We start from the raw sequence: 25,051 nt of genomic DNA, 5'->3' as shown, positions 1-25,051 counted from the left end.
AAACAATTCCGCTTTCATCATCCCTCACAGATAATTGTTTTCACATAGAATAAAGTGTTCTGATTTACAACAGCCTACGTGAAAATTTCAAGGGAATACATAAAAAAATATATATAATTTATAATACAATATATTATATGTAATATAGAAAATTATTTTCTTTCACCTGATTCAAAACTGTAGCAATTACTATACTTTTTTCTTTAAGTTTAATGAAGGTTTTTTTTTTTTTTATATATATATTTGTAAATAATACAAACTGTTTTAAAATGACATATTGTGTGATGGAAGATAGATAAAACCTGTAACCTGGGCCGAGCTGCTGTCGGTGGCGGTCTCGGCAGCGGATGTAGGTGGCTGCAGCATCCTGTTACCATATTTACTTTCTCCCTTACAAGTCCTCTGTGTTCCATTTAGCTTTATTTCTCGTGTGTCCCCAAGTCCCCACATAAAACTCCTTTGTACGAGGGCTAAATGTTCACTCTTATTTTGCTCATTCTTTCCATTCTGTTGGCAAACTATGTTTGAACCTTATTAATAATGAACGTAACTGGTGAGAGACATAATTCAAAGCGATGGTCCTGATGTCAGTCTAATGTGCATTGTTAGATTTCCCAAATGAATTTTTTGTAGGCTGCATTTTATAGTGTTTGGTCGACTGCCCTTCTTTTCTCAAACCGTCTCACATATTATCCAATAGTTTGAACAGCGGTCACCGGGCCTCTTTAGACGTGTTTTGTTATAGATCATAATAACCCTGTTTTTGCTTCATCGTTAAAGAAAAACGGCCATGTAACAGTCTCCGTGCCCACGGAGTCACGTTGACTTATGGTCCTTGTAGACCGGCTTTTGGGATGAAGTGTATTGTAGTTAGGAATAAAAGATTGCACTTAACCTTTATTGCCCATAGAAGACTTTATAATAAAACGCTCAGAAATTACTTTGATAGCACTTTTTTTAATGTCACCATTTCTTCCTTAGTCTCTATAGTGTCCTGATAATTCACATATATGATGGGAGCAAATTTCAGACAAAAATTGTGCTCTAAAGACCCCCCCAAAATTTGAAGTTTCCCCATATGTTTTATGATGAATTATATGCAATTATATTTCTGTAGGTTCACAAAAAATGGAATTTCCTAATGTAATTTTTTTTTCTTTTTTTTTTTTTTTTCAATTTAATGATAGGCAGGTTGTCTAGCCTTTATTTTGCTGGACTTAAAAGGGTCGTGAAGGGGTTAGAAAGAAATAGAAAAATTAATACTCAAAGCTGTGCAGTTTCAACCTTGTCTGCGTATCTCCTCACTTCTACGTTCCGATCTAATAATCTTCTCACCACTGGTCGTCTTGGCTCTTATTCGCTTTTGATACTCACTGCCCAACACCCATCATGTCACATGAGGCTTGTACTAAGTATATCGTGATATAATGGTTTGCGGCGGGCTGCAATGTTGATGACATTACGAGGCCTAGTGGGCACCGGATGCACCAGAAGCCTGGCGGGACCTGTGGTGGGTGGAAGCCCGACTAGACCAGAATGACCATGTAGCTAGCTGCACTGGCAAGGTGAGGGCCGGGTAGACGAGGGTATTGATTTTTACATTTTTTTACTCTGTTTATTATGCTCTGGGGTCAGGAAAGACCCTAAAGTATAAAAGACCTACCGGTATATTGAATAAATTCAATGGGATTCAGATTTCATGGCCAAGTTCAAGTAAACTACCGAATTCCAGTTTTAAAAGATTCACTTTTCACCACTCCCAACCTTCTCATAGGCTTGGATGCTGAGAACCTAAGGATTGTACGTGCTGAAATTCAACATGTTTGATATACAGTGGCATATAAAAGTTTGGACACCCATCGTCAAAATTTCTGTTGTTGTGAACAGTTACGCAAGTTGAAGATGAAATTATTTCTAAAATGCCTAAACTTACAGTTAACACATTTTCGTTGTATTTTAGTCACAAAAATAGATATTCATTTTTTACATTTTAAAATTTACAAAAAGGAGAATGGGCCAATGCAAAAGTTTGGGCACCCTGAGAGATTTGTGTGCTCAGATAACTTTGACCAAGGTTTCAGACCTTAATTAGCCTTTTTAGGGTTATGGCTTGTTCACTATCGTTGTTAGGAAAGGCCAGGTGATGCCAATTTCCCAGCTATATAAAAACCCAGCCTCCTCTATCATTGTGCCAAAAAACAGCAGCCATGGGTTCTTCTAAGCAGCTGCTGATCACTCTGAAAATGAAGATAGTGGAGGCCCACGAAGCAGGAGAAGGATCTAAAAAGATAGCAAAGCATTTTAAGTGGCCCTTTCCTCAGTTTAAAATGTAATTAAGAAATGGCTGTTACCAGGTACAGTGGAGGTCAAGATAAGGTCTGGAAGACCAAGCAAAATTTCAGTGAGAGTAGCTCGTATTTCTATAGAGGCAAATCAGAACCCCCGCTTGACTAAAAAAGACCTTGAGAAAGATTTAGTAGACTCTGAAGTTACATAGTTACATAGTTATTAAGGTTGAAGGAAGACTTTAAGTCCATCTAGTTCAACCCATAGCCTAACATGACCTAACATGTTGATCCAGGGGAAAGCAAAAAAAACCCATGTGGCAAACAGTAAGCTCCACCATGGGGAAAAAAATTCCTTCCCGACTCCACATACGGCAATCAGACTAGTTCCCTGGATCAACGCCTTATCAAGGAATCTAATATATATACCCTGTAACATTATACTTTTCCAGAAAGGTATCCAGTCCCCTCTTAAATTTAAGTAATGAATCACTCATTACAACATCATACGGCAGAGAGTTCCATAGTCTCACTGCTCTTACAGTAAAGAATCCGCGTCTGTTATTATGCTTAAACCTTCTTTCCTCCAGACGTAGAGGATGCCCCCTTGTCCCTGTCACCGGTCTATGATTAAAAAGATCACCAGAAAGGTCTTTGTACTGTCCCCTCATATATTTATACATTAACATAAGATCACCCCTTAGCCTTCGTTTTTCCAAACTAAATAGCCCCAAGTGTAATAACCTATCTTGGTATTGCAGACCCCCCAGTCCTCTAATAACCTTGGTCGCTCTTCTCTGCACCCGCTCCAGTTCAGCTATGTCTTTCTTATACACCGGAGACCAGAACTGTGCACAGTATTCTAAGTGTGGTCGCACTAGTGACTTGTATAGAGGTAAAATTATGTTCTCCTCATGAGCATCTATGCCTCTTTTAATACATCCCATTATTTTATTTGCCTTTGTAGCAGCTGCCTGACACTGGCCACTGAATATGAGTTTGTCATCCACCCATACACCCAGGTCTTTTTCATTGATGGTTTTGCCCAGAATTTTAGAATTAAGCACATAGTTATACATCTTATTACTTCTACCCAAGTGCATGACCTTACATTTATCCCCATTAAAGCTCATTTGCCATTTATCAGCCCAAGCTTCTAGTTTACACAAATCATCCTGTAATATAAAATTGTCCTCCTCTGTATTGATTACCCTGCAGAGTTTAGTGTCATCTGCAAATATTGAAATTCTACTCTGAATGCCCCCTACAAGGTCATTAATAAATGTTAAAAAGAAGAGGGCCCAATACTGACCCCTGTGGTACCCCACTACTAACCGCGACCCAGTCCGAGTGTACGCCATTAATAACCACCCTTTGTTTCCTATCCCTGAGCCAGCTCTCAACCCACTTGCACATATTTCCCCCTATCCCCATTATTCTCATTTTATGTATCAACCTTTTGTGTGGCACCGTATCAAAAGCTTTTGAAAAGTCCATATACACTACATCTACTGGGTTCCCTTGGTCCAGTCCGGAACTTACCTCTTCATAGAAGCTGATCAAATTAGTTAGCTGATCAAGTTGTGTGGTACATTGTTCTACTGTTCACAGACACCTGCACAAATATGGCCTTCATGGAAGAGTCATCAGAAGAAAACCTCTCCTGCATCCTCATCATAAAATTCAGCATCAGAAGTATGCAAAAGGACATCTGATGAAGCTGATGTATTTTGGGAACAAGTCCTATGGACCGATGAGGTGAATTAGATTTATGTGGCCACAATGATTAAAAGTATGTGTGGAGAAAAAAAGGGCCCAGAATTTCAGGAAAATAACATCTCGCCAACCATTAAGCATGCCGGTAGATCAGTCATGCTTTGGGGGGGGTGTTGCAGCCAATGGCACGGGGAACATTTCACGGGTAGAATGAAGAATGGATTCAATGAAATTTCAACAAATTCTTGATGCAAACATAACACCATGTGTAAAAAAGCTGAAGGTGAAGAGGATGGCTTCTACAAATGGATAATGATCCTAAACACATGTCTAAATCCACAGTAGACAACCTCAAAAGGCACAAGCTGAAGGTTTTACAATGACCCTCTCAGTGCCCTGATCTGATGATCATTGAAAATCTGTGACGAGACCTCAAAATAGCAGAGAATGGAAGACGCCCCAGGAATCTCACAGAACTGGAGGAAGTGTCCAAGGAAGAACGGATGAAAATCCCTCAAACATGAACTGAAAGACTCTTGTCTGGCTACAAAAAGCGTTTTCAAGCTTTAATTCTTGCAAAAGGGGGCGCTCCTAGGTACTAACCATGCAGGGTGCCCAAACTTTTGCATTGCCCATTTTCCTTTTTGTAATTTTTAAAATTTAAAAGATGAAAATATATATATGAAAATATATTTATTTTTTTTACCTAAAATACAAAGGAAATGTGTCATCTGTAACTTTATGCCTTTTAGATAATTTCATCTTCAATTTGCTTAACTGTTCACAATAACAGAAATTTCGACCAGGGGTGCCCAGACTTTTATATGCCACTGTATAAGTCATAAGATTTTTTTTTGTTCTCATATGCAATGTTTTGAGAGCTATTGATAATTGGGCTTTGAAAGGAATGAGAATTAATGGTTATGAAAACTAACCCCTGAGTGGGTTGTTTTGGTGGAATTTCTCACGGAATTTTGCATGGATGTCACTTTGTCTGTAAATGGTATAAGTATCCGGCTTCCTGTCGCCATGAACAGATCTGCTTTGCCCACTAGCTTTGTGCCCCTACATTCTGCCAGCTCGCCTACAATCACGCTTACCACCCTAAATTAGGTCTCACCGGTGATTCTGTAACCTGACATTTTGGTTCAGGACTCAAAAGCTATAACATGAAGTCCAGTCTTTCTTTCCCCCGACCTCAACTGTTGGGGAAGCTGGTTGATTCGGCCGACATTGCTCCAATGTATATGTACACCTATTGTATTGGTGGTGGCTATTGATATTTCCTTTGTTGATTGAGGCATCTTGGAGGACACCTCTGGGTATATGGAATTTCGTGGACTGTAACTTGACCCCAAGTTTTCTTATTAATTTTATAGCAAACAGATTAAACCATCTGGCTGTAAATGGCACACCAAGATTATTACAAACAGTTAATAAAAATCCACCGTTTTTCTGGAATCCTAAAAGCCGATATTTGTTATCCAAACTCTCCAACTTGTTCAATTACACGATCATCTCAGTTTTGCATATTTGCTAACTTTTATTTTTTCCTTAACAGCTCAACCTTGTGTTCCTGGTGATCACGCTGTGCAAAATGGTGAAACACTCCAATACTTTAAAGCCAGACTCCAGCCGCCTGGAAAACATTAAGTAAGTGACCTTCGTGATCCGTTCTGAACGGGAATTCTGCATTCACCATTCGGCAGTTTATCAGTCAGCAATAGAGATGTCAGTAGTCCATTAAGCCGGCTAGCGTCACGCTTCTTCTCCAGTTGTTGTACGCACTGGTCAGAGATAGATCATTTGTTCCCTGAAATGATGCTACAAAATTGCATAAATGAATTAAAGTACTCCATCGCAATAGGGTAATTTCATTTGCATTTAAAATGCAGTTTAAAATGATGTTCTCGTCCACAAGGCTGATATGATTATGTGAGGTTTGTTTTGCTAAATGGCTTTGTGATGTAGGGATTGTAAGTACTTTCCACTCGTAATCCAGCTCTCCTCCGAGAATTGACTCTTTAATACTAATGTTAACTTGCAGATTATCGTATATATTCAACTAATTAAGCAAATGTTTGTTTTAATCCCGATGCCACTTGAATTCTTCTGAAGGAACCGTGAGTTCAGAAGTCTTTTAGATGACATCCCCAAGTGTTATTGATTGACCTTTAAAAAATAGTTTTGGCTGTTTCATTGCTAAAGCTTAGAAGGTGCGTCGAGAGTTTTATATAGTTGGCACTTACGAGAGAGGCTAACTCGATACAATACATTTTGTGAATGAAGAGCAGACAAAGGTATTTAATGGTCAATAGGTAAAAATTAAAATAGTTGTTAAGAGAAAAAATACTATTTCTTAAATCAAGAAAGTTACTTTGGTATTGTTTCTGACCCATGAGTCAAAAGGGAAGATTTGGCAATTCGGGGTCTGTAGAGTATCCTAGCTTTATGAGAGCATGGGCCTTAGTTAGTTTTTTTTAGTTCAAGGCTCAACATTATTTTCTGTGCACACTGTCAGGATTCCTTTTTATTTCCTGTGGGAGGTCACATGACCGCGAGCATGTGATTTGCAAACTGGCAGTCACGGGCCAAATAGCTTCTCACCCGCTTCTCTCAATGTTTTATGTTCTACTAAGAGACGCAGATAAGAAGGTAGTCAGCACGTTGCAGCAGTATGCAGTTTACATACGTCTGGTCGCCGGACCACCCAGTTGAGCTGTAATTAGAGGGGGAATCCTGATATTGAGCTCATTGCACACTGTCACAATTCATCTCCGTGCATGACCATAGAATGTGGGATTAGGATTTTCAGACCATGCAGGAGGTTGCGTTTTGTTACTCCTCCTAAAGAATTGGCCTTTTCCCTCCATAGTGGAACTTTCAGCTTTACATACCTTATCCCTCCATACTTGAAAAGTTGGTGACTTTTGCTGACTTATTGGCCTTGAACCAAAGGGACTTTAATAGTGGCACATGAAAATAAAAATTAATAACTGCCAATAACTGCTATTGAATTTGGAAAGGCTAGAAAAGTTGCTCAATTTTTCAAAGTTGGGGTCGAAGCAGTAAATATAAAAAAAAACAAAAAAAAAAACGGAGCATTACTCCACTATCCAAAGCACCCTTAATGATGTGATCCTTGCCAAGTCTTAAAAGTGATGACTTCACAGTGATCATTCATTTAACTGTTGCATCTAATCGCTGACTTTAGCATTTACATTATCATGTATGGAAGGTGAAAGCTGAAGCTAGTTATTACATTATTATTTTTTCAAGCTCAATCGATTCCATGGTGCTGTAAAAGTGAGGAGGTTACAGACCAAATATAAATGACAATGAACTAACAATGACAGACTGGTACAGAGGGGAGAGGATCCTCGTGGGCTTACAGGATAATGAGTAAGGGGACAGTAGGATGGAGGGTTGTGGCAGTTTTGGTGGTGGTGAGGTGGCTGCTCTGGTGGTGGTGAGGTGGCCGCTCCGGTGGTGGTGAGGTGGCAGCTCCGGTTGTGGTGAGGTGGCCGCTCCAGTGGTGGTGAGGTGGCTGCTCTGGTGGTGGTGAGGTGGCTGCTCTGGTGGTGGTGAGGTGGCTGCTCTGGTGGTGGTGAGGTGGCTGCTCTGGTGGTGGTGAGGTGGCTGCTCTGGTGGTGGTGAGGTGGCTGCTCTGGTGGTGGTGAGGTGGTTGCTCTGGTGGTGGTGAGGTGGCTGCTCTGGTGGTGGTGAGGTGGCTGCTCTGGTGGTGGTGAGGTGGCTGCTCCGGTGGTGGTGAGGTGGCAGCTCTGGGGGTGGTGAGGTGGCCGCTCTTGTGGTGGTGAGGTGGCCGCTCTGGTGATGGGTTGGCAGTTGTAGCTTTTTTGAAGATATGGCTTTTCAAGTTCCGTCCAAAAGTTCTGAATGTGGTGAATAATCGTCCGTTTCGGGGCACAGTATTTCAGAGGATGGGAGATACTGAGAAGTCTTGGAGGTGATTGGGTGAGGAACATATAAGTGTGGAGGAGAGGAGGTGGTGTTGTGAGGACCAGAGATTACATGTGGGATGAGATCAGTTTGAAGATATATGGAGAGGGCAAATTATGGGCCGCTCTGTAGGTCAGTGTTAGTTTATACTGGATTCAATGGGGCATTGGGAGCCATTGAAAGGATTTGTAGAAGGGAGGAGTGGATTAATCGGGCAGCAGGGTTAAGTACTGACTGAAGAGACGCGAGACTGTTAGCAGGGAGGCCATGTGAATTATACATTTGACATAATCGCCAAAGGATCTGCAGGGACTCTTGGGTCAGGTTTGCATAGGCGAGCAATCCTTTTTTTTTTTTTTTTTTTTCATTTATTTTTTTTTATGATTTCCTGCCATTATGCCAATTTTGTGAAATCTCAGGCAACCACTTTAACCATCTGTATTTGGAGAGTTGGCTCACTCATTATTTTTTCAAGTGGTCGGTGGACTGGTTCATGGAAGCAGTTGAGCTTACTTCCTCCATGATCTGAGTATTTTACGCCAGGGCCTAGGCTTGTCTTTCTGTTGCTGTGTTCTAATATTATAGTCCTCGTTGCATGTTGCATGATAGTAGCGAGGTTTTTGTTTTAGCATCTCTCTCTTTCTTTCCTTTTCCTCCCGTTGTTTCATCCACTCCAGTAATTATCGTGTATGTGACGGCTACTATAATACAGACTTACCTGGGTAAGGTGAATCCTTACATTAACAATTCTAGCATGAAATTAATAGAACCCTTTTTTTTAGCCCAGTTTCGATCCCAATCTATTTTTTTTATATAATTTGTAACGTTTTCACTCCGTCCCTCTCCCCTTATATTATTATTTTTATTTTTTTTTTGCTTTCTGTATAAAATGCTCCTTTTTCCTCTGCTCCACTTCTGTCTCTAACAATTTGATTTCTCTCCTCTGCTTGTAATGCTCTCTAGATATGAAGATAATAAGCCTTTTATCAAGTAAGAGACCATTAGCTAGATGTGGAATGCCCTAACTGAAACCTTCCTCGTCTTCCGTTCCATTTCATTTTCCTTTCCCAGTTAATTTTCGGTTGGGTTTTACGTGGGATTGTCCCTTTCTTGTCTTCAGCCGTGTTTGTCCTTACCATTCATAGTTTGTACGTTGTGTTCCTCTCGTTGTGGTCGTCAGGTTGTGCTTCATTATTTTATCAATGTTGTTTGTTTTTTTAATACTCATTTCAGCTTTTTGTGATGAGACATCATAAACGTGAAGGCAAATTTTAGATTTGTGAAAATTTAATCAAAATCTTTCGTTTAAACTTAAGGGAAAACCTAAAGTTGAAAGCTGCTTTGTAAAGGGCTACGTAATATCCATAAATCACATTCATAGACTGAAGATTTACATAAGTGCTATCAATAACCTTCAGGAATATATGTGTAAAGTATCAGCAGGAGATAGATGCATGTGATACGGGTTGTGCTTTCATTTTCTTTCTATTGATCCTCAGCAAAAGCATTGATGATCCTGAGATCTTAAGGCCCCGATACACATGAGACAAATAATTGGCCAACGGCTGGAAAAATAAACCTGCCTCAAATTGCATTGGATTTGTTGGGTTCTTTTGGACGATAATACAGACAGTGTTAATAATCGGCCAAGAAAATACAAAATGGCTATTGTTTGAGGTTTTTTTAATAACAAACATCAAACAGACTAGTTTATTATCGTCAAACTCGCCCATTTCAGCCATATTTAATCTAAAGTGTATGGGGGCCAGGAGAGTGCCTTCAAATATTAACGCAAGGCAGAAGCAGATCACAACACATTGACCAAGTGAAACAAGTCCGCCGAGTTAGATCTTGTTTTATGGTTAACGTTTTGGTTACTTTCTACCATTTAATGTTTATCTTGGAATATACCGTATATACTCGTGTATAAGCCGAGTTTTTCAGCACTTGTTTTGCGCTGAAAATGCCCCACTCAGCTTATACACGAGTCATTGTCCCAGTTTACAGTGGGGAAGGGTGAGTGGCGGAGCAGTGGGTCACAGAGGCAGGAGCCGGCGGCTGCAGCTAAAGCCTGTGCCCGCTGCTAATGATAAATGAATAGTCACTGCATTGGCAATGAATATTCATTTCTCTTATAGCGCGCACAGTAACATCCACAGCCGCCGGCTTCCATTAAAAAAAAGCAAAAACATCCTACTTACCTTCCCTGCGTGCTCTCACAGCATCTCGTTCCGGCTTCCAGCAGCTCCTGCAGCTAGGCAATCACGTGTCACCGCTCATTAAGGGATGAATATTCATTCCACTCCACACCTATGGGAGTGGATGTGAATATTCATTATCTTAATGAGCGGGGACACGTGATCGCCCGGCCGCAGGAGCTGCTGGAAGCCGGAACGAGATGCTGCGAGGGCGCGCAATGAAGGTAAGTAGGATGTTTTTTGTTTGTTTGGTTTTTTTATGCTTTTCTCATGGGGGGCCATACATACAAGGATGGGAATAAGGAGCCATGCAAACAAGGATGGGAATGAGGAACCATACATACTAGAATAGGGATTAGGGGACAATGCATGCCCGGCTTATATTCGAGTCAATACATTTTCCCAGTTTTTCGAGGCAAAATTAGGTGCCTCGGCTTATACTCGGGTCGACTTATACACGAGTAAGATCTTTGCTTTTTACATCTAATATTCTTTGCACTGCTTTGTTTCGCAAAGCCAGAAAGTTGTGAGATATTCGAGTCTGTGCACCTTTAATTTTGACAAAGTTCTGAGAAGTTTATTGGTGCCACGATCCCATTCAGACGACCAACTGAAATCTGTTAATAAATTACTATGGCAAAATTGTGTGGGGGGAAATAAAGCCGGAATCATATTTTTGAGTGTTACTCATAGCACTTTGATTGTAAATCTGTTTCCTAAATTTGAATTTGACCAATCTTCATCTTTATTTTCACAGAAGTTGGTCATCCTCATGCCGGTTACATTCACATTAGTAGGCTTTAAAACAGTGATGTTCTTGACAATTTCTTGTAGTTTTGTTTTAGTAACTTTCAGCGATGGACCAAGATTTTGTAAATTTTCCAAAGTTTCTCTTCCATCCGGATGGTGATCGTTATCCTGTCCATTGTCTCTCCTCAGATCCTGGGTTCTTGGTGCTTTCGCCCTCATGTGTCTGCTCGGAGTTACGTGGTCTTTCGGTCTGTTCCTCATCAATGAAGAGACTGTTGTAATGACGTACCTCTTCACAGTGTTCAACGCCTTCCAAGGAATGTTTATTTTTATATTTCACTGTGCCCTCCAGAAGAAAGTAAGTGTGTGAAGAACGACATTTAACATATTGAAGTTTGTTTGATGAATGTAACAAGTTTATTTTGTTGAGTTCCATATTCTTTTTAAAGGCAACATTCAATCAGAATAAAAAAATAAAAAATGCGCTATTTATCCATAGAAAGTGTACATTTTGGTTACCCCAGCATCCCAAAAGTCGCTCAACTTGTTAGATGGGGTTGTCTCATTTTGGGAGACTTCACTGTGCACCATCGAAATTGGCGACACAAAAACGATGTCTATTGGTTACACGGCTGGACACTCATTTTAATGGCACTCTGTAAAAACTGTAAATGCTGAGACCTCCTTCATAACCTACGGTAATTTTTGGAAACAGTTGACCTTATTTTTTGGCTAGAGATGAATGAGTCTGCCGAGATTCAAATTCAGCAAATCAAGCAGATTTTACAGGGAAATGTATTTGATTCACAATTATTCAATGTGAACGGAATATTCCTTATTATGCTTTAGGGTCTCTCTAGACCCCAGGGCATAATAAATGTAGGATGTATAAAACATAAAAATAAATCCTCCCCTCACCGCTCACCTGTCTAACCGGCCCTTCCACTTGCAGTGTGGTACTCGGTCCCTCTTCTTTTCCACTTTCATGTTCCCTGGCAACCTCTTCAGCCTGTTACTCAAGGCCAGGGCTTTCAGCACGACAAGGCCTCTGATGTCCCTGCAGTCCGTACCATGTCTCAGGTGTCATGTATTGTGATGGCACTGCGTAAAGGACGTTTGGGACCTAGTTGAGCCGAAAGTCCTGGTCTTGAGAGAAGAGGATGCACGCAATGGTTTAATAGGAAAAGAAGCATGCAGGACCGTACAGCTGTGGGACAAGAGAATGAGTTGAGTGTTATTTTTTTAATAATAATTTGCTTAGCTCTATACAGTTCATTCGCATGGAAAAAAAATACAAAAAAAAAATCCATATTCTGGAGAACACAAATTTTGATAAAATTCACGGAGAATTCTATTCCAGAGATACATTTTCTCATCTCTATGGTAGTACCTTTTTTTAGGGGGTTTCTTTGGAAATTTAGGTAACAGAACTTGGCAAAACAGACCAGATATCTGGAATTTTGCATTATAATTTGGATTTTCTCGAATGATATGGCTGACCTTTTTAAGGTGGAACATTTCCACATGTTCTCCTGTCCTTCTCTGCATATTTTATCTGGTATCTGTATTTTTTTTGTATTTTTTTTTTATTCCATTATTACTAGTCGGTCACTAAATTGAGATGGAATTGTGGAAGTGAAAACTATTATGTTTCTGACTTGACAAGATGATAACGTTGCGTTTCTATCTGCTCGGAGCAAGCTGTAATTTTACCTGTAATGACAGAGGGATGTGCAATACAGACAGATAATGTGCATTCCCAGCAATATAGGTATGACGAGAGCTGGTCCTGGCGACGAGGGTTATTTGGGCAAAATAACATTTTGATTGGTATTGTCCTGGTTCTGAGACGTTTTCAGGCAGTTAATATCCATTACGGTTCCAAGTCAGATTCTCAGACTGTGTCTCTCACGGTAATTTTAAACTACAAGTTCCATCATGCCTTCCTGTATGAAGGGGGCCAGCGGTTCAGGAATTCAGAAGATAACTTGGTCCTGATCTTTATTGTGGGTCAACATTGTGCAATTTCTTTAGCTATATTTAAAGGAAAGTATATTGTAGAGTGATTCATCGGAGCTGTATGCGGCTGCGGATATGTGATCATTTTATTCCATAAAGAAGGCTTTCTTTCCCTGGCTTTAAAATTGCTTAAGGATATGGAGGTATAAAAATATACTTCAGGCGGAGACACTGCCACCATTCACAGACATGGAGCCTTCACAATCCTGTTGGGCAGTGACAGTAAGATAGGGTCATGGTCTTGGAGGATAGTCATTTTCTTGTGGATGACAGTCTTTCTCTGTGCTGGGCTGCTGGATTTTTGACTTTATGTGCAAGGAAATAATTTGCACTAAGGAACTGAGAAAACGAAATCAAATTCTTTATGCTCCTTAGAAGTCATGCTGTTTTACATTTTTTTCCAATAGAAACCTTGGCGTTATTCAAGACTATTATTTGCTACAAACGCATTTTGGTCATTTTTTTTTATAAGTTTGACCCATTTTGTATCCAAGCCCTAATAATTGGGGTCAGAGCCACTTAACGGCGTTACCTGGCCCAAAAATCTATTTTTAAGAATACTAATGGTGCTACTCAGGATTATAAATGAACACCACATCGTATATATACAGGATATATTTTTACTTCTACCTTTACTTCTGTTTTCATCTCTTTGCTACCAGCCCACTTATTTACTTGCCTTTTTTGTGTTTTCTGGTCATCTTTCCTTACCCACACCAGCAGGCTTAGTGCTGGCACCCGCTCTCTTGACAAATTGGTGGTCTCTATCAAAGACCTGCTTCGTAGCGACAATAAACCTTATGGATCTGCTCATTCATTGGACTCTACTCCAGTGCACACTTAGAAGATTCCCACATCCATTGGATCCGCATTTTAAGTCATGATATCACTTGACGTTGCAACCAAAAACTGAAAGGGAAAAGATCTAGGGAGATCCGTTTACTCATGAACAGAAGAGGAAATAAGACATTGGTTGCGTGATGGCCCATCGCATCTCAGGACCGCAGAGCTAACATCATTATTTACTTACGGATCGCAGAATTTTCACCTCTTTAAAGTGATCTCCATTTACTGATACAGTAGATCAGAGAGTATCCTGCTATGACGACCATGCTCTTATATGTGTAGTTAAGTGTAGAGGTTGACCGGTCTTCCAAAAAAAAAAAAAAGCCCCATCGATTGCCAGCCAAGATTATCTATGCACCTCTCCTAGTCTGTGATGTGTGATAACTAAACAAGTCTCCGAACTTATCATTACCTCTCCTACCAAGAGAGTACTGGTTATTGTGATCATTCCATTATTAGGGGTCCCCATGGTCAGACCGCTACGAGTCATGAGAACCAAGGGATAATCGGACATAGTACAGTATGTTGGGTTTTCATCGTGGGATCTTGCATTTTATCAGGTCACGTAGCCCCCTGTAATGTACTATTTTATACAGCATTTATTCGGAACATGCGTCAGAGGCCCCAGACTCGCCCTCATTTGCAAATATGAACAGAACCTTATTTTAGAGGTTAATTGGATACTTTTGCTCATATTTCTAGACCTTTTATTAATCTTTTCGCTTTTTAACTTAATTTTTAGTGATCTGTATTAATTTGAATTGTAATTTTTTTTTTTATGGTGGAGAAAACCATAATTTCAGGCGGGTGCCAGCTTCAGCCTAAAGTGGCTTTGCTGTGATCCTTTGAATTCCAGTTCAGTCAAAAGTTTAGCTAATGAAAGAAACTTTTATATTTTATTATGACCCTGGAGAGCTGCTGCACAAGACAGATGCTAATTAAGTTCTCGAAGAATGTCAGCTGCTACTTTTGTTGACTCTGCCGCAGTAAATCAATGGCCGAATAAACAAACCCATTAAAAAACATTAGATGAAAGGGCCCGCGTTTCACTTTCATGCCGTTTCTACCTATTTTTAATAGTGTATTCATTTCGCAGGTACGCAAGGAGTACAGCAAGTGTTTCAGGCACACTTACTGCTGTGGTGGTCTTCCAACCGAAAGCCCTCACAGCGTGGTAAAAGCTTCAACTGCGAGAACCAGCGCTCGATATTCCTCTGGCACCCAGGTAACAAAGAAGTTGACAGCGTTTTTAATTAACCTTATTTATAGCAACCCTTTAGAGACTCAGTTCAGATACACTAATTGTCTCCTCATTACAGTGATCTAGATGGCAAATTCTGCAAGTTTTTTCTCCCGTCGTTTTTTCCGAATTGAGTTCTGTTAGATACTTGCTGCAGGTCTGTCTGATTTCTGTAATATTCCCCACCCCGGTTATCCTATTCCGTAATAAAATCCCTTAGAATTCGGCTGGGCTGTAACTGCAGAGACGGTAATTACCGGAGGATGGATATTTTCAGCTGCTAATTGTGCACTGTGCAACACACAAAAATAAAAGCCCAAAAATTAATTATTTCTTTTTTTACCAACAGAGTCGGATAAGAAGAATGTGGAACGACACAGTGAGGAAGCAATCTGAATCTTCCTTTATCTCAGGTGACATAAACAGCACATCCACACTTAACCAAGGTAAGTCCCCTCACTACATCGCTGCCCCCCCGTTACGTTCATGTACGTTACACTTGTTGATAAACGCTTGTTGCATCAGGGACGTCCAGTGTTGTACATTCATGCAGTTTACGTGGTAGTTTTTCCAGATTTGGCATCTGACAGTGGCCTTAGTGTAGAATTTCCAGGAACAAAATTGTGGCCAATAGAGAAAAATTAAATTGTGGTAGAGATTCCGTTAGTTGTCCCCCGATTCCAAGGCATGGCCTACACTGCGACCATGGCACCCTCCATAGCTATAAAATGCAGAATATGCACCCTCAGTAGCTGCTGACTGCGTGTTTGGCCAAGACCATTATCTCCTGCCTCCAACGCTACCCCCATACACATTGGCACCTAATACAGCCGAGCAGCCACGCTCATAATTGGGAGATTAGAGGACGCCATTGCCAAACTCATGATGCCGCATTCCCTGTCCTTCTTTACTCGGCATTGTGTCTGGAAGAGTTGGGAGTGATAGAGGCCCAGAATCGGGTTGGGGGAGTTCAAACAACTGTATTGGAAACTTCTATGTGGTTAGTTAAAAAAAAAAGGGGCTAAAAATAATATTCTGTGCCTCCATCACTGACTTGTAACACAGGAGTCGAAATCATTTACAGTAATTAGTTGACTGACATTGTAGATTAGACGTTTATTGGCCAATTGTCATAAGAGAATTTTTACTTGTTATATTTTTAATTTTTACTCCTTATCGATCCATAAAGAGGACCAGTCACTTTCCATAAATGTCAATTTTTTCACCCTGTGTAAATGCCGCTCTTCTCTGGAATCCGACGATATTTTTCTTTTGTTTGTGCCTCTCCGTTCCTGAGATATGACCCCATGTAAATCTAGTCTTTATAGCCATGTGGGCGATGGCCTAAAATAATGCCAACGTAGATGATTTGAGGACCACGCCTTCTTGTTATAAATCTATTCACACACATGGAAGATCTCCGTAACGGAGAGGAGCAGGAACAAAGGAAAAACATCGCCGGATTTCTGACAACGGCGCCATTTACACCAGGTAAAAAATATATATATTATAGACACATTTATTACAAGGGACGGGTCTTCTTTATAAACTCGCAATAATTTTGTATATTGTATTTCCAAGTATCAAAATTAGATCCTTATGTTTGAAAAATATAAATCTATTGATCGTTTCGATTTAGTGTATCATTTGACGCTCGGCTAGATCTAGTAGCAGAGATCCTGCAAACTAATTTTATCATTTTTCTGTATTTATATCCTCGTACTTTGCTAATATTTTTTCCTTCGGTCGTTCTCTTTCAAGACATCGTTTTTTTTACAGCCGCCAATTGTATTTGAAAGAGATGTTGGAATTTGTTTTATATGTTTTTGTTTGTTTTGTTTTTTCCTTTTTGGTTTTATTTGTGTTTAAACATTTGCTTGGAATTGTGTTCGCCTTTCGCAGCATGACTCTTTTGCATAATGCAGTGCCCTTTTTGGCAAATTGTATCTTGCTTTCTCCATATTTGTTTCTCTTTTTATTTCCCTTCATATTTTTGCCATCTTTTTTTTTTTTCTTTTTTTTTTATATTAACACAGATGTTTCCATTAGGGACTATCCCAGTGCTAAAATATTCATTAAAGATAGAATTCCCTCATCACTGGCAAAAAAAAAAGAAATAGGTCTAAGTATTTTTTTTTCCTAGCTGCAGCATCTTGAAACATTACGTCAATTTCCATGCCTTTAATTACCCTTCTTGTCTGACAGTAATTCTGTGTAAATTATTAAATGTCACTCTTGGATGGTGTTTACTTTAGGGATTTTTTGAGAGCACCTGTGAATTAGCAGAACTTTGCCACAATGCTCCATTTTCTCTTACAAATTAGCTGTTGGAATCGAATCCCGACTTTTGAGCGGAGGTTTTATTTGACAAGCGCAGAGCCACTCATCAACACCTTTGCCCATTACTTTTTTTTTTCCCATGTGTTTTATTTTTATTTTTGGGGGATAGAGGGCTGTTTGTGCTTCTCGACGTCACATGAGAACTGATGTTTTTATTTTATTTTTTTTTCTTTATCTTAGGAATGACTGGCAATTATCTACTAACAAACCCTCTTCTTCGACCCCACGGCACTAACAACCCCTATAACACACTGCTCGCCGAAACTGTTGTATGTAATACCCCTACTGCTCCTGTGTTTAACCCACCAGGTGTGCTTCTACTTAATTCATTCAATCTGTCGCTCACCACGTTCCTTACGATAAAACTTTATAGACCTGCAGTTCTTTCTCTCTCCTATGCCGGCCTTAAACCAAAAACCAACCTGCACTATAATATAGTGTTGTTACCGGTATTTACCTATAATTATCCATGTTTTTAACACAGGTGGCATAAATCTTAATATACTATTTCAGGACTGACACTGAAGGTCCAAGAGTCCACCATCAAGATATATTTCCCGTAGAGGTACAGCTCTCTATATACTAGGCTTTCAGGAAGTTTAGTTTATGGAATAGATGTAGAATTTTTGCACCTTGGCGTGAAGCATTGTGCAAAATTCACCGGCGCAGACTATAGTATAGTGCAGCTCCAAGCCGGTCTATAAACCGTACACCAATTTCTTACAATTTTTTTTCTTTTTTTTTATAATATAATACTTTCTTAGTATTAGTACACCTGTGTAGTTGTGTTAGTGTTAAGTGTGTGTTATATATTGATATATAAAAAGTAATTATTTCTCATCCGTTCTGCTGATTGTAAAGCGTGTAACAGTGTATCACTTACTTGGATTTTTAACGTTAGTCTGTCCTTTCTGTTCTCTCGTTTTTTATTTTTGTTTTGTTTTTTTCCTTACTTTATGCTTTCCTCTAGCGAACTACAGAGAGACAAGTATGGGAGTAAAACTTAACTTTGCCTATCAAATGTAAATTTTTTCAGCATGGTTTTTAAACAGGCACATTTAAAACATAATTCTCAATCATGAACTCAGCGGGCAAGTGGTTCACAATCTGTAGCCAAAGTCTTAGTCTATCAATTTCCAAATTGAATCTGGACGCTTTTTTTTGTCTCCATTTGGATAACAGCAATGGATATACTGCAAACTCAGTTGGTAATATATTAGCAATGCTGAAATAATTTGCGGTTTGTTTTTTTTAATAAAAGGAGTGCTGTCAAGCAGAAATGTTTTATTTGCTTAACATTCCTACATCCCCACAATATTCTTGCTACAGGCTAAGGAAAAACTTCCAGCAACCTACCTGATAAAAAAAAGCCTCTATAAATGGGGGGAGCATCAGCGGCGCAGCCCCTCCGCACTGTAAAGTACTGGCTTACTAATATCAGTTTTCACCAATTACAACAAATAAATAAATTAAATTACTCATTCCAATTTTTTATGTGCTGTTTAGATTTTTTGGGGTAAAATTCTCAATTTTCTAATTATATCAAAAAGATGCTATGGTATTTATCTATTTTTTTCCAAGAAAAAGCCTGTTTAGCAACACTCATTGATTTCAGTCATTAATTTTGCACACCTTCCAGTCTGCACGGTGCAGAATATTATTTTTCTTTTGTTGCAGAATTTGCTTTGGTTTTAATCAATTATATTCTATATGATCAAGTCTCTCATATCACAGTGAAGTCATCTGAACAAAAATACGGTATATAGACGTGCATCGATAGACCAAAAGAGAAAAAAATACTAAAATGCAAGTTGGTCCAAAGTCTGAAAAGTCTTCTGTAGCATTCCGGAATGTGTATGGAAAAAAAAAAGTTGGGTGGCAAGTCACATTTTTTTTAAATTTATTTTTTCAACTAGCAGGACGACATTTATACATCGGTAGACGAATAAATTGTGCTTGATGTTAAGCCATGGTGTTTGCAGGATTTTGTTCTAGAGAAGATTCTTTATAGTGAAGCCATTTTTCGAGCAGCTAATGACAGATCTTTACTTGTCAAATATTTTTTTTTTTAATTATCTAAAAAAAAATTTAGGACAAGAAAACCATCTTACAATTGTGCACATCCTTGGGAATGCTGCATCCTTTTCTCACTCCAACCAGTTTGCATTTTAGAGCCAGGACCTTATCGATGGGCTGCAGCCTTAAGCATGGTGATCGTGGCAGCCATGTCTCCCATTGTTCCATTCTCCTCCAAGCCGTGTATTAAATGCAGTAGCTTCACGGTGGGCAGGCTGTTTGCAAAATCTAAAAAAGAAAAAAAAAAAAAATAAAAGTGATCACTTTTGTCTTCTCCATCTTTTTCTTAGCCATGTGACATCCATCCGTTCCGACCTGTACTTTTTTCTTCCATTTCTTTTTTTTCTTTGATTGTATTCATAAAATTAATGTGTTCCATACATGGTTTTTGTCTACAACCCAGAGCATGTTTCTTTCCATAAGGAGACCATTCCGCCCACATGCCCAGTAGACTTTTTGCCAGTTTCGTACATGAGAAAGCATGGCAGAGACGTCTTCTCATTACTACATCCAGTATTTATTTGGTTAATTTCTGTGAACCATGCTTACAGAAATTCCTGGCATTTCTGCATTTTGACCTTGGTGCCCAACGCTCACCCTGAGCTTTTAACACATTAATTAGCCGGTGTGGGTTCATTCGGCAGTATCACAGACAACCGGGCTGCTGGCAAACTCTTGACTTCTAAAAGCCCGGAGCCGTTGCTGGCAGATAGAATATTAGTGAACATTAACCAGGAACCAAAATCTGTTTTTTTGCTAGTAATCTTATTTGCTGAACCCTTGCTCTGAATAAGTTGCTGAGAAACTTAGTAATCCATCTTGTTGCAATAAATCGTTTTACTTTCTTTTATACATCAGCTACACTTAGCCCAGATAGCCTGAGCAGACAGACATAATGTGAGTGTGCACAGTGAGTCATTTCCACCTGCTCCGTCATGTCGTGGATGATGCTTGTGGGACCTCGTTGTCTCTTGCGTGAAAGGTGGCTGTCCTTTGTTTCTCATGACGTCCGTGTATTTGTCCATTTTCCATTCTTTATTCTTTTTTTTTTTTCCTTTTTTTGTTTTCAATTTTTATTTTTGCACCCTAGATAAAGGGAAACATTAGAGACATCGTTAACTTAGTTGCTTGCCAGTTTGTTGGTTTATGTTGTACATTTGCCTTTGATTTTATGTATCTGTTTATTTATTTTTGTATATATATTCTTTTTAATTTAGTGTTGTTTAGGACAAATTAGATTCTGGAATAGTTTTATTGGGAAATAATTACGGTAGTTTTAAACAATTGAAATCCTCTAATCTTTACTACATCACCGGTGCTACATTGGCTCAATGTGGTGCTCACTTGGATATCGATGGGAAAACAAAAGGAGTCAAGGAATATCTGTATCCAAAAACTTTGTCCTAAACGACATTAAAACATTTTTTGTAGCTAAAATGCTTGGCCGTTTCAACAAAATGTCCCCTAAACTGTGCATTTTTTTTCTTTTCGTTTTCTTCCAGGACATTCACTGAACCATGTCAGGGATTCAAGTGCCATGGATACTCTACCGCTAAATGGTAACTTTAACAACAGCTACTCTCTACGGAACGGGGACTACGGTGACGGAGTGCAAGTTGTGGACTGTGGACTAAGTCTGAATGACACGGCATTTGAGAAAATGATCATTTCAGAACTAGTGCACAACAACCTGCGGTGTAGTAGCAAGAACCACAATTTGGAGAGAACCCTACCTGTCAAAACTGTTATTGGGGGAAGCAGCAGTGAAGACGACGCCATTGTTGCTGATGCTTCCTCTTTAATGCACGGTGACAACCCCGGGCTGGAACTTCACCACAAAGAGCTAGAAGCACCACTTATTCCTCAACGGACTCACTCTCTTCTGTACCACCCACAGAAAAAAGTGAAGACCGAAGGAACGGACAGCTATGTGTCACAGTTGACCGCCGAAGCCGATGACAATCTTCAATCCCCAAATAGAGACTCCCTGTACACAAGTATGCCCAACTTACGGGACTCTCCTTACCCAGAGAGCAGCCCCGATGTCGAAGAGGATTTATCACCCTCCAGGAAGAGTGAAAACGAGGACGTTTACTATAAAAGCATGCCAAATCTTGGAGCTGGACACCATCTTCAAATGTACTACCAGATAAGCAGGGGCAACAGCGATGGTTACATTATCCCCATAAACAAAGAAGGCTGCGTCCCCGAAGGAGATGTCAGGGAAGGACAGATGCAGTTAGTCACAAGTCTTTAATAAAAAGAGGTTTTAGGAGTACAAATGGCTCTTGCAGGTATTACAAGACTCAAATTTCTTCGACTGAGGCCACCTTATTTGTGATCGGCAGACTAGTAAGGACTCACAGCTCTCCATTGTGTAGGAAAGTGATGGACATTTTTCAGTTCTGTGAATTTTTTTTTAATAAATTAAAAATTAAAAGAAAAAAAAAACTTTGTATATACACAGAGTATACTAAGATTATTTGTTACAAAGCAAAGAGGTACCGACATGGTATTTAAAATATCTGCTGCTGAAATAAAAAAGACTTTTTGGAGGAAAATTAATACATCGGCAATTTGGCCCCGTTTGCTGCAGCAGCTCCAGAACCTGATTTGTAAATATGGTTGCCATTTTGCGAGGCCCGCATTGTATTATATACAAGATGTGGGCTCCAAAATCCTGTGGGATCGATTTACTGTACCATACTGTTTCTGAGTAGTCTGCAGGATTTTTTTTTTTAATTTTTGTTTGTTTTTATTTTTCCTCCTGCTTTGCAGGTCACTGCAGATCCTTTCCATTAAGGCAAAAATTAAAAAAGAAAAAAAAAACATGTCTAACCACTAGCAATCAAGCCACTGGCCTTATTTCATATGTTTTCTCAACTGTACAATGAACTGTTGTCATGGAAAAATAATGGCGAAATAAATTATATTTTGTTCTATTGCTAGGGTGAAATACATTTGTGTCCAACTTGAAATGTCGCTGAAATCCTTTAGAAATTGACAAAAATATTGTGAAAAATCTCGATTGCACAAAGCGGTTTTAATTTTTTTTTATAGGAGCTTGTTTAATGTGGTATTAAATGAGGTGATTCTAATTCATTATTGCTTATTTTTTTAATGAACATTTTAGTCCATGTCAATATTTCATTTGTTTTTTTTTAATTTGATGCCAAATGCATTTTTTTTTTTTTTTTTTTAGAGAGCCGTTATTGTATATTCAGGAGCCAATGTTGCCGTTAATTGCACAAATTTGGTAAATCTGGCAAATTATTGAACAGGGATTCTTGGCACAAGCGAATTCTATAAATTCTGAGAGCGGTGCCCGACCTATATAAATATATATATTTTTTTTAAGTAACAGTCTGGAATTTTTCTCCATGATCTTTCTGCCTATGTTTAGCCATTAATTTATTTTATAATTAAAGCAATGTGTACATTTTCAGTGAAAATTTTCGTTTTTCTTTTTTTTTCCTTTTTAACTTCAGCTGTTGATAAGAGCCCATCACTAATATCCAATGTAAAGATTAACACCTGTTTGACAGTAAATAAATGTGAATTTTTTTTTCAAAAATGCTACTGCTGTTTTTATGGTTTGTAGGGTTGAATCAGGCTGTTCCCAGGGTCCTTTGATGACTTACTGTAGGGATAGTGAGAAATTACCAAACTTGACAATAAAGCCTCTTTACTTTTGTAAGGAAAGTCTTCTATTACTTGCGCTACATTTGCTGTCAGTTTTGAGTTCTTTTGATGCCTTTAAACCCTTTTATTTTGCTCTTTTTTTTTTCCATGAAATATTCCTTCAATAGATTAATGCTGAACACATGAATGGGTTAAAGTGATCTTTTTAGATGTTTTCCCATCACCACTCTTGTCCATAGACCATGTCCACTTCTAGATCTCGATTGAATTGGCTTTGTAAAAGATTGGAGTTCCTTCTGAAAACTGGGCAGAGTCTACTTTCTTATCTCATACAACCTTTAGAGCGATGACCTGTCGATCAATCAGATGTTTCATCAAAGGGTGGCCCGCTCCTGAGACCAAGGATGAAGAAGCCGCTGCTCTGGCCGGGATCTTACAGTAATGACACGTCTATCGCCAATGCGCATGATGCCGTAACTCAGCCCAGAGAACTTTATTGGGATTGGCAACCGTATCGGACAGAGCTGAAGATGAGATCCGCCACATGACCCCTTCTGATCGCACATTGGTGGTGGCTATTAATGTCAAACCTTACGAAGCTGCTTTGATTTTTAGGAACAGTAAAAAAAAAAATGCTTCTATCTACTTTCCTCGAGATCAGGAGTCCAGACCGCAATAGACTTTATGTGAATCACCAGCTTCATCCGACCATATCCCGTTAAGGTTCTTCATCTGAACTAGAAGTCCTCCTTCCACTTCAGATTTCTGTTGAGTAGGAATAAGCCCCAACCAAAAGCAACCTCGAGTGGTCACTCTTCTCTGGAGCACAAGTGGCGCCAGCTCATTGCATGTTCAACTTTGGTGGCATTGCTTTTAATATTTGCTGTGAATGTTTTCCAGAAGGTGTTTTTACCCATTTGGGGCTTTTGACTTGTTTGTGTTTCTTTGGCTTCATGAGATTCTACATATTGTGTCATTGTGGCTTCATTCTCTACATGATCTGCATGAGTTGTTATATTTCCTGTTCTGTTCTCTAATTATAGCAAAAATAACTGGACGTTCTTCATAAGAAGATGGAAGTCAAAAGGGTGAAACAAATCTCAGACCTCAGGAAGAGTTGGAGATTTCAGACAACACAGAAATCACATCTCCTAACCTTCAAAATGTTAAACAGTTAAACATTGAGACACTTTGTAAAGACAAGATGTTACTTTTGTAGTACCGATCCTGAGTTACATCCTGTATTAAACTCCAGAGCTGCACTCACTATTCTGCTGGTGCAGTCACTGTGTACATACATTACATTACTGATCCTGAGTTACATCCTGTATTATTCTCCAGAGCTGCACTCACTATTCTGCTGGTGCAGTCACTGTGTACATACATTACATTACTGATCCTGAGTTACATCCTGTATTATACCCCAGAGTTGCACTCACTATTCTGCTGGTGCAGTCACTGTGTACATACATTACATTAGTGATCCTGAGTTACATGCTGTATTATACCCCAGAGCTGCACTCACTATTCTGCTGGTGCAGTCACTGTGTACATACATTACATTACTCATCCTGAGTTACATCCTGTATTATACCCCAGAGCTGCACTCACTATTCTGCTGGTGCAGTCACTGTGTACATACATTACATTACTGATCCTGAGTTACCGCCTGTATTATACTCCAGAGCTGCATTCACTATTCTGCTGGTGCAGTCACTGTGTACATACATTACATTACTGATCCTGAGTTACCGCCTGTATTATACTCCAGAGCTGCCCTCACTATTCTGCTGGTGCAGTCACTGTGTACATACATTACATTACTGATCCTGAGTTACCTCCTGTATTATACTCCAGAGCTGCACTCACTATTCTGCTGGTGCAGTCACTGTGTACATACATTACATTACTGATCCTGAGTTACATCCTGTATTATACTCCAGAGCTGCACTCTCTATTCTGCTGGTGCAGTCACTGTG

At 39.4% G+C, this 25,051-nt stretch overlaps 1 protein-coding gene across 27 annotated transcripts in view; it reads left to right on the top strand.

The window, feature by feature from the left end:
* The window catches only part of ADGRL2 (adhesion G protein-coupled receptor L2), a 202,702-nt gene extending 179,696 nt beyond the window's left edge, over nt 1-23,006 (top strand). For 3 of the 27 annotated variants that reach the window (XM_077277684.1, XM_077277681.1, XM_077277682.1), the window contains 9 exons: nt 5,563-5,654; nt 8,639-8,683; nt 8,925-8,951; nt 11,099-11,267; nt 14,871-14,999; nt 15,364-15,460; nt 17,535-17,663; nt 18,325-18,342; nt 20,933-23,006. In XM_077277684.1, the coding sequence (XP_077133799.1) occupies nt 5,563-5,654; nt 8,639-8,683; nt 8,925-8,951; nt 11,099-11,267; nt 14,871-14,999; nt 15,364-15,460; nt 17,535-17,663; nt 18,325-18,342; nt 20,933-21,687 (1,461 nt within the window). In that variant the 3' untranslated portion in view covers nt 21,688-23,006. Of the gene's footprint in view, nt 1-5,562; nt 5,655-8,638; nt 8,684-8,924; nt 8,952-11,098; nt 11,268-14,870; nt 15,000-15,363; nt 15,461-17,534; nt 17,664-17,838; nt 17,920-18,324; nt 18,377-20,288; nt 20,328-20,932 lie in introns of those variants that run through there. The other 24 variants (XM_077277687.1, XM_077277685.1, XM_077277688.1 and 21 more) reach the window with 20 other exon arrangements.
* Nucleotides 23,007-25,051: the final 2,045 nt, after the last annotated feature.

This window comes from Ranitomeya variabilis, chromosome 8, assembly GCF_051348905.1.
Source record: "Ranitomeya variabilis isolate aRanVar5 chromosome 8, aRanVar5.hap1, whole genome shotgun sequence".
NCBI lineage: Eukaryota > Metazoa > Chordata > Amphibia > Anura > Dendrobatidae > Ranitomeya > Ranitomeya variabilis.
This window is presented reverse-complemented; position numbering and strand designations above follow the sequence as displayed.